Source organism: Triticum dicoccoides, chromosome 3B (genome assembly GCF_002162155.2).
Source record: "Triticum dicoccoides isolate Atlit2015 ecotype Zavitan chromosome 3B, WEW_v2.0, whole genome shotgun sequence".
Taxonomy (NCBI): domain Eukaryota; kingdom Viridiplantae; phylum Streptophyta; class Magnoliopsida; order Poales; family Poaceae; genus Triticum; species Triticum dicoccoides.
This window is the reverse complement of record NC_041385.1, coordinates 407,569,110-407,578,774: the sequence shown is the minus strand read 5'-3', so window position 1 is coordinate 407,578,774 and position 9,665 is coordinate 407,569,110. Positions and strand designations below refer to the sequence as shown.

The window sequence follows — 9,665 nt, the reverse complement described above, 5'->3', positions numbered from 1 at the left end:
ATCCTATTCCTACTAGGACTCCCATTCTTTTCCCTTCCCTAGCCGCATGGGCTTTTGAGGACTTGTGCGTCTAGCCCAATAAGGTCAGGGCGCCTTCCCTCAGCCCATGCCAGCCCTTGGGACATGGTGGACCCACTTGTGGACTTTTTGACCCCTCCGGAATCCTTCGGAACCTTTTGGAAGCTTCCCGGTACAATACCAAAAAAACTGCACCTTTTTCCGGAACCTAAATAATGACTTCCCATATATAAACCTTTACCTCTTTACCTCTTGAACATTCCGGGACTCCGAACAACATGTGGTTACCAATCATCAAATATCCAAATACTACTCTAGCGTCAACGAACGTTAAGCGTGCGACCCTACGGGTTCAGGAATCATGTAGTCATGACCGAGACACCTCTCCGGTCAATAACCAATAGCGGGATCTGAATGCCCATATTGGTTCCTACATATTCCACAAAGATCTTTTATCAGTTGAACCACGATGTCAAGGATTCGGTTAATCCCGTATGCAATTCCCTTTGTCCGGCGGTATGTTACTTGACCGAGATTCGATCGTCGGTATCTCCATACCTAGTTCAATCTCGTTACCGGCAAGTCTCTTTACTCGTTCCGTAATACAAGCTATCGTGACTAACGCATTAGGCACCTTGCTTGCAAGCTCTTTACGATGTTGTATTACCGAGAGGGCCCAGAGATATCTCTCCGTCACACGGAGTGACAAATCCCAGTCTCGATCCGTGTCAACCCAACAAACACCTTCGGTGATACCTGTAGAGCACCTTTATGATCACCCAGTTACGAAGTGACATTTGGATACACGTAAAATATTCCTCTGGTGTCAGGGAATTGCACGATCTCATGGTCCTAGGAATAGATACTTGACATGAAGAAAGCTATAACAATAAACTGATACGATCAACTACTAAGCTTACGGTTGGATCTTGTCCATCACATCATTCTCCTAATGATGTGATCCCGTTATCAAATGACAACTCATGTCTATGATTAGGAAACCTTAACCATCTTTGATCAACGAGCTAGTCTAGTAGAGGCTCACTAGGGACATAGTATTTGTTTATTTATTCACACATGTATTTAAGTTTCTGGTCAATACAATTCTAGCATGAATAATAAACCTTTATCATGAATAATGAAATATGATAATAACCAATTTATTATTGCCTCTAGGGCATATTTCCAACACCTTCGTCGGTGGAGCCCTCCGTGTCTTGAAATCTCCATCAACGTGGACGTACAATAGCACCACCTGTCGAAACCACGCCAAAAATCATTGTGTCTTCATTGCGTTTGATTTCTCCTATCCCTCCTTTTCTTCATATGCAAAGTCTTTACTTTCCGCTGCTCAACTCCTAGACTTGCATGTGTAGGGTATTCTTGACTTGGTAGAATTGCTAAAACTTGCCTACAACTAAAATTGGGAAAAGGACAAGTTTTTATTTGGTCAAGTAGTCTAACCCCCCCCCCTCTAGACATACTTTCGATCCTACAGTCATCGCTTAAGCTTGAGATAACTTTCAATTATGAAGGGTAGTCACTTAGGCCTAAGATAACTTTTAAAGTTGTATGAAGGGCAATTGCCTAGGTAGACACTGAGACACATCTTCGCGTCATTATTAGACTTGTTCCTAAGATAAGAAAATCAACGATGAATATATAAACTAGCCAATTGCCCAAATACTTGCTCCCATTGGATCCTGCTACATTCATCACAACCACCACACACTCAAGCTCTCTCTTTTTTTCTTGTAAATCTTTTGGTTGCAGCCCCTGACATCTTATTTTTATATTTTATAAGTACTTTAGTCACCTCTTTGAATCCTATCCTACGAGAGATTAGGAAACCTACATTTAGCTCCTAGGGGCTACAACACTCATATACATCCACGTCCTCATTGGAGAGTGCTACAATGACTCCCTGCACTTGGGGATTACCAAGACCTTTTTTGGCGCCGTTTTCGGGAGCATAACGTTAAGTCGAATATTCTCATTTGCACTTGTTTGCTTTGATAATAAGTAATATTAAGGCTCTGATTTTATGTTTGCAAATACCAAAATTATGTATTTTTGTGATGACTTGCTCTCTGGGTTTATGGATGATAGTTGTGATGTTCGTGTTGTTGCTGCTAATGCTTTTGATGAAGGAAGTAACTCTCTTGCTTAAAAACTTACTACTGCTTATAATATTGATGACACATAAAGCTCATTAGATGAAATTTGTTTTTGTGGTGATTGTGTTCAATATTGGAATGAATATCACAATGCACCTATGAAAAAATTACTTGAAGATGATTATGATACTGTTATGGATGATGAAACTATGAATAATTATTTTACTCACACTTATGGAAGTCCTATGATGGTTTTGAACTCTCCTAACTACACTTTAGAGGAGAAATTTGAGTGTATTGAATACTATGTTCGTGGCCTGAAATTTGCTTGTCCTCATGATGATGCTAATTAAACTTATAATATTATAAGTTTGCTGCTACTTCTTGCAATAATTATGATAGATGAAGATACGAGTGCCCTCTCAATGTCTCCAAAATGCTAAAATGGCGAGAAACTACTTTTAATATGCATCGGCATTTACTTTTTGTTTTAACTTGTTTTTGTATGCAATGTCAACGAATAGGAAGAGGGTTCCCCCGCAAAAAAAAATGAATAGGAAGAGGGTTAGAATTTGATGTAATATCCTCCATGATACTTTGTAAACTCCGGTTTTATCCAAGAAACTAATAGGTAAAATAAAATAATCAAAAGAGAAGTGATTGAGAAAATGTGAGCACTGAAGAAGTGGGGGTAGACCTTCAACTTTTGTTCATACCCATGGAAACAATGTGAAACTCTTGTCATGTAAGCTTCTCAATAAAAATAATTATCCGTTTGTATAACCACTGTATTATAAAAATAAAGAGCCAAGAATTACATCAAGAACAAGAAGGTTGTTTGTTGATTGTTAGTTGCTGTTTTCAGCAGCTATGTTGTTAGTTCTGGCATTTTAGATTTTTACTAGAAGCTCATAATTTCATGAAAATTTTACACAGTATTTTAGAATAAGTTATATGTTAGTGGTAAATTGTTCAATAAATTTGGAGTATTATAAGTGACTACTCAAAATTATTCTTTGCTAGTTTTACCGTTAAAACAGAATTGTTGTTTGCTTGTTTTCATGGTTTGAACACCTTATATTTGGATTCTTATTGAAGGATAGGAGCTCAATCATGCAAGTATATACTCCCTCTGTAGATCACTATTTTAATGATCCAAACGCTCTTATATTAGTTTACAGAGGAAGTGCTTTACAAAGCAATTAATAAATTTTCCATGAGGTTTTGTCAGCACCTACATGCAAAGATCATCGTTGTTTTGTGCACTAACTAGCATGAAGTAATTCGATGTGTTATGTTTCCCCTGAGGTGATGGGGTCCTTGCGTCAGATATTGCATGGACGGTGCTGAGCGGCGGCCATCCCTCGGACATAGAAATCGCCAACTCAGAGTATCTCTTCCCATGAGGGATGCCTTCTCTACCGATGACAGGCCGGTTGAGTAGACGATCGCCGCAGACCGGACTAGTCAGCGACGACGCAGGTCATTGAAGACATCAAGCTCCTGATCAGCACATGTCCTCCTGGAGTGACGCTTGAGCTATGCACATGTAATTCTAGAACCAAGCTGGACATGGCCTTGCTAAACTGGGATCGAAATGCAACCTGAATGTTTCTATGTCTTTGGGTTCCAGCAGAAATCGATGATGTTGAAATTGGCGATTTAGCCCACAACTTTGTGCAAAAAGCTCATGATTACCCCCTAAAAGGATGACTACTCGACTAGGTTCTGTGGAAGAGCCAATGGTGCGGTGAGGTGCGGGTGAACCCCAACAACAGCTGAGCATGCAAGCCGGTCAGTAGTGAAAAAAGGCTTGCTTAATGGGACTTCCCTTTAGTTATATAGACAAACTAACAGCATGTTGTGATCCCTCATTTCAAATAGATTAATGAACCTATCTCTGGAATCCTCCACAATATTCCTCAACTAAAGCTTTACCATGCCATGGTCGGTCAGCGAGTTGTGATTCCTCGTTTGAAATGGATCTGCAATAATTCTTGTCAAAAAGAAAACACAAGTTCTTTTTCTGGCTCCACCTCCATGATAGACTGAACACAACGATTTATTATAAAGAAGGGGAAATACTCCCTCCGTAAAGAAATATAAGAGAGTTTAGATCACTTTACGGAGGGTGTACTTGTCAAGACCATAATTTTGTTGTCATGACTTATCAAATGAAAGAAACAATTCAACATCTTTTCTGAAATGTTCATTCTCACTCATGCTGGAAACATATCTGCCCAAACAGAACTCCAGGGTTTTCAGTTCATGAGGCTTTTGAGAATATCAAAATAAACCACAACTCCAATTTTATATCATGAATATAAGGACCTTTGAAATAAAGCCCCGCAGACCGCAGTTGATAAGCGGCAGCAGAATTACAAATGTTAGTTAGGACTTTTCCTTTCATCTTTAAATACTTAATCTGTACATAACTTTTATATTATACAATAAAAGGCTGCAGCACATTTTTTTTCCCTGCTGTTTTTCATTAAAATGAGCCACATCGATGCAAAGAAGGGCTGCAATCTATGGAGAGAAATACAAGTAGCAACAGTGTTCATGGTATCAGAAATCACCTAAGTTCATACTGGTTCTTTACCTCATGCTCGTCCGTCAACAGTTCTAGCTTGCCTAAAACCAAATTTATAAACACAAATGTAGCCACATGCACTATGTTACATCCGCTGGACAACTATCCTATAGAATCCAGAAACGAAATTATCCATACAGGTAGAGCCGTGTGATTAGGAACTTTGGATTTGCGCAGTCGTCCACTTAACGTGAAATTGATCCAAGCAAATCCCGTCTGTACACTAAGATACACCGCTCAAATACTTCATAGTAAAATTCTATCAGACAGGCTGGAATGAAGCATGTTCTACATACAATTGCATGTTTGATATGTCTATTACGGGCATAGACATGAACATGTAAAAGAAGCTAACACTAGCAAAAGTTGAGCTGACCTTATGAGCAGCTGACTGCAAAGGAAAACAGGTCAACCTCCAAACAACATCCCACTCAGGGACGCCCAAAACTACAGATTGAGATAACTCCGTGCCAAGCTCCTAGCCATCAGTGGGATTTATGGCGCACCTCAATCATGTCATCATTCTCCAAGTCAAGGTCCTGGGGCGTACTAGCCGAGTTTATTTTGTCACCATCGAATATGAAAATCAGATCAGATGGCTTGAGTTGAACCTTCTTAGCATACACCTTGAAAAGCTTGTCAAATTTCTCATCCTGTAGCGATCAGAAATCAAGATATAAGCATACAGAGATACTCTAAATTATCATTTTGCAGGTTGAATGGAGCGAAATGTTGAAATCCCAGCTCGTACACATTTGAACTAATGTACATTAAACTTCAGCCAACGATGAAATGAAATTTGAAAGTATGTTGGACATTTATTCTGTCAAAATGAATCCAGTTAGGCCATAAAACGTGATGCATGAAATAATTGCAAGTACCTGTTAGCGAATTCGAACTATCTAACAGAAAGATTATATACTGTTATTGCACACTGATACTAGTAACAGTCTCATGAAAAAGTTATACCTTGTATACACGGAACTGCAGCTTCACATCTTTGTCCTGAATCATTATAAGTATCTTTTCTCGCGATTTCTTCACGTATGCTTCAGCTGGCTTGTCTAGAGTTGGCTTATGGTGCACCTCAATCATGTCTTCATCCTCCAGGTCAAGGTCCTGGGGTGTACTTGCTGGGTTTATTTTGTCGCCATCAAATACGAAAGTCAGATCGGATGGGCTGACCTGGACCTTCTTAGCATACGCCTTGAAAAGCTTGTCGAACTTCTCATCCTTTAGCAATTATAAATCAAGATTAAGAATACAGAGCTGGTTTAAATTTACATGTGGTAATGTTTCCGAAACGGAGGCAAAAGATTTGCCCCATCGATTAATTAAGAAGAAGAGAATTGCCCGGTTAATTAACGGAAAACCAGGCGAAAACCGAATGCGGTAATGTTTAATGGATGGCAAAATGTCAAAATCCTAGCTTATGCACATTGTACTAACGTAGATACCATTTCAGAAGGTAAAGTTTAACAATAAAATGAAAAGGAGAAAGTATATTGGATTTTTTTTATGTCAAACTTAATCTAAACTTGAACACATCAAATTATTGCAACTGTCAGTCAGAGAATTTGAATTATTTAACAGCAGAGTAACATCACCATGAGAACTTCATACCTTGCATACACGGAACTGCTGCCTTCCATCCTTTTCCTGAACCACTATGCAGATCTTTTCTTTGGATTTCTCTGATTCGGTTGGCTCATCAAGAAATATAGGTTCAGGCGGCTTCTTGGCTGCCATGTCTTTCTTAACAGTTTCAACAACCTTTTCAAATGCATCATCAGACAGTTTTTCTACCTCTTGTTTCTTTAACCTGAGAATGCCATGCGCGAAAATTGGAAAAGTACAAGTCAGTAACATCTTTATAAACTACCGGCTGGTAGTAAAAAAAATTAAAAGCAAAGGACCGATGCTAACTTTATACTTGCCTGGCAACATAACAGCAATAGCAACAAATACAGTAAAATACATGAGTTTGATTTCCATTTCCAGATGTCTCAGGACGTCCATAGGGCTGATTAACACCATAAACAATAGGTTGAACCAAAAAATACATGTAGAATTTCAAGTAAGACTTGACCTGAACCACTCGTAGGTTGTGTTCTTACAGATGCGGGAATGGTAAATATTTGTTATGCCTACTATTCTATACTGAAAGACCAAAGACATTCTGCCTAGTAACTAACTTACTAAGCCATAGTAATCTCCATTTTGTGTGTGCACGCGTGTGCAAAAACCTAGCCTGTTGTTACGTGCACTAGTGCTAAAATCATAACAGTCTGGTGAAACTGAACTAGAATGGGGATATCAAAAAGGCAGGGGAAGAGCTAGGCGAAGTCCGTGCAGCATTTCATAAAGCAACAGCATACCCTATTCAAACTGGGTTTAATTTGGCATAAGACCGGGCAAGGACTATAGGGCCATCTTAGTCCCTGTCTAGTTATGGAAGCACAGGAACGGGATTGTGTTTGATGGAGCTTCACCGTCACTCCACGGAGCAGGAACGAGGATCTTGGAAGGGAGGGCTTGGAGGCAATCAGGCCTGCTCAAGGGTGACCTCGAGAGTTTCTTTCAAGCGTTGACACGGTGGGTTGATCGGGAGTAGTTAACCCACTTCGTCGTGTAAGGGTGGACTTGGGTGTGTTTTGTAACAAACCCATGTAGAGGGGCTCTTCACCCCCTTTCTTTCTATAATATATGATACGCATGCTTGTGCGTATTAGAGAAAAAAATGGCCTATGATCCCATAAGGCACTATTATATGTCCAAACATTGCGATACCTCCGCTCGTGCATCGTTTTATCCTTGCATACTTCAGTGCTAAGCAGAGGCTTCAGCGGCGGCGGAGCCAGCCAATCCTCATCATCCAAATTCACCACCGTGGCCTTCTTTATGCCGGCGTCGCCCTTCTCATTAGCCTTACCCCCCTCCTGCAAGACACGCAGATCGAAATGAACACGTTACCTTTCACAGCCAAAAACCAAAAACCTCACCCATCAAAACGAATTGAACTCTGTCATACTCACGACAGCGTTCGCGTTGTCGGCGGGCACCTTGGGGCGCTTGTTGCAGTGGACGAAGATGTCCGACTTCTCGAGGTCGGAATCTGCGCATCCAAACGGAGAAGGTCGGTCCTAAGCAACTTCCACGGAAACCCTAGAGCATGGGGTCGCGGGACCTTACCGTCGAAGCAGAAGTCGATGGTGGGCTGCACGCGGGAGTAGTCGAAGAGCGGCTCGAGCTCCTCGCTGTCCGCCCCCGCCGCCGGCACCTCCTCCTCGTGCGCCTGCACCAACCCACCATCTGTATCAACGCCAGTACCGACGCGAACCGAATTCCAATCTAAACGAACGAACTAATAGGGAATTCCTCGGTGGATCCCGGGGTTCGGGGGTTTAGTGATCGGAAAGGGCTACCTTCGGCATCAGAACCGCGCGATTTGGGAATGCCTGTGCTAAATTCGAGAGGTGGGATTTGGGATTTCGATTGCTCTCGGTTTGATTTGGTGGTTTGGAGTATTTCGGAGAAGGCGGAGGAGGGAATGATTGGGGTTTGGGAGGGAGACGGGGGAGGGAAAGCGGCGTGGCTGTCGTACTACCAGATTTGGCGGATTTGAATTCGGGGACGGGGCTTATCTATCGTACCTCTGTTCTTAGGAGAAGTGGAGAACTCGTAGGGGTTGGCGTTCTATGCTTCACATAATCAAATACGGAGTAATACATTCTACGTTTTCTAATCATTATTAAAAAAATCATTAAAGTTTTACCACGGTTTCGACCGTACCCTGGTAAAAGTTAGGGCACCTTCAAGGGTTCTTCTTCGTTTGTCCATTAGGAATGTTCGGACAAACGTCAACGACATGACGGAACACTTCAGCGAGGTCTGGAAGGTACGAGCAGGCCTCAATATTGCAAGGATTAAGAACAATTGGTATGCGGTGACCTTCTTCTCCGAGGGAGATTACAACTTTGTAGCAAGAGGAGGACCTTGGATTTTCAAGGAAAACGCACTCATTGTTGGCCCGTTCAAGGAAGGAGAGCAGCCTTCCGAGGCTATACTGAATTTAGTTCCGATCTGGGTCCGTGTATACAACGTTCCGTGGAGAAAGCAGACTATTGCGTATGGCGAATTTCTTGCAGGCTTGTCGGGTACCGTCATGGAGGTGGATGGTGAGGCTGATGGGACCAGGGTTCGCGAGTTCTTGCGTATCCGTGTGGAGCTGCCACTTGGCCGCCGGCTCCAGACCAAAATTACCATCGGCAAGGACCCGGCGAAACAAGTTATCTACCCACTCCGTTACGAGAGGGTGCCCCACTACTGCTTCTGGTGTGGATTCATAGGCCACGATGGCAACCAGTGTGAGAAGAAAAGGTTGGGTGTTCCGACCCGAGCATGTGATGAAGGGTTGAGGTGCTCTCCGTACAGAAAGTTTGAGAATAGATCAGCGTTTGTGGCGCCTGGAACCCAGCCTGCAGCAAGACGGGGGCTGAACTTTGCTAGTAATGCTCCCTTTGAGGTTCTTGGAAAGCCAAGAGAGAGGCATAGAGGGAAGGGAAATCAAGAGCAGCAACAAACACCAGAGATACCAGTACGGGTTGATGCTCACGACGGTTTTGGCGAACACAGCAGCTCTGACGGACACAACGTGGACACAGACCTTTCTGATCGTGTTTTAGCTATGTGTGTACACTTGGCTGGGCAGAGAGCTGAGGCCAGCAAAGTCCGTACGGTGCGGGCATCATCTGGACCTCCAGAGTTCGTCTTCCTTGGAGGTAGAATACCTGCGCCCCTGCCACTTTCAGTACGCCCACCTGGGAGTGAGCTGAGCCACAGCAGCAACCTTGGGAGCAAGGATATGATCCCGGCCATGCGTAACCTTCACGACACCTCGGATTTTTCATCTGTTGAATCCGATCAATACATGCAAG

At 42.5% G+C, this 9,665-nt stretch overlaps 1 protein-coding gene across 2 annotated transcripts; it reads right to left on the bottom strand.

The window, feature by feature from the left end:
• Positions 1-4,747: 4,747 nt before the first annotated feature.
• LOC119276232 lies at positions 4,748-8,400 on the bottom strand. Of its 2 annotated transcripts, none has more exons than XM_037557256.1 (7): positions 8,154-8,400; positions 7,921-8,023; positions 7,791-7,843; positions 7,519-7,667; positions 6,352-6,550; positions 5,698-5,961; positions 4,748-5,381 (listed from the first exon to the last, which is right to left on the bottom strand). In XM_037557256.1, the coding sequence occupies exons 1-7, from the start codon at positions 8,160-8,162 to the stop codon at positions 5,214-5,216; spliced, it is 945 nt and encodes a 314-aa protein (XP_037413153.1). In that variant the 5' UTR covers positions 8,163-8,400; the 3' UTR covers positions 4,748-5,213. The 2 variants fall into 2 exon arrangements, with proteins under 2 accessions (XP_037413153.1, XP_037413152.1); XM_037557255.1 differs by having other exon boundaries at positions 7,764-7,843; positions 8,154-8,399.
• Positions 8,401-9,665: the final 1,265 nt, after the last annotated feature.

Coding starts and splice junctions, on each gene's coding strand:
- LOC119276232 (XM_037557255.1), bottom strand. Junction 5,962..6,351: donor AGCAGTTCCGTGTATGCAAG/GTATGAAGTTCT, acceptor TAATTGCTAAAG/GATGAGAAGTTCGACAAGCT. Junction 5,382..5,697: donor TGCAGTTCCGTGTATACAAG/GTATAACTTTTT, acceptor TGATCGCTACAG/GATGAGAAATTTGACAAGCT.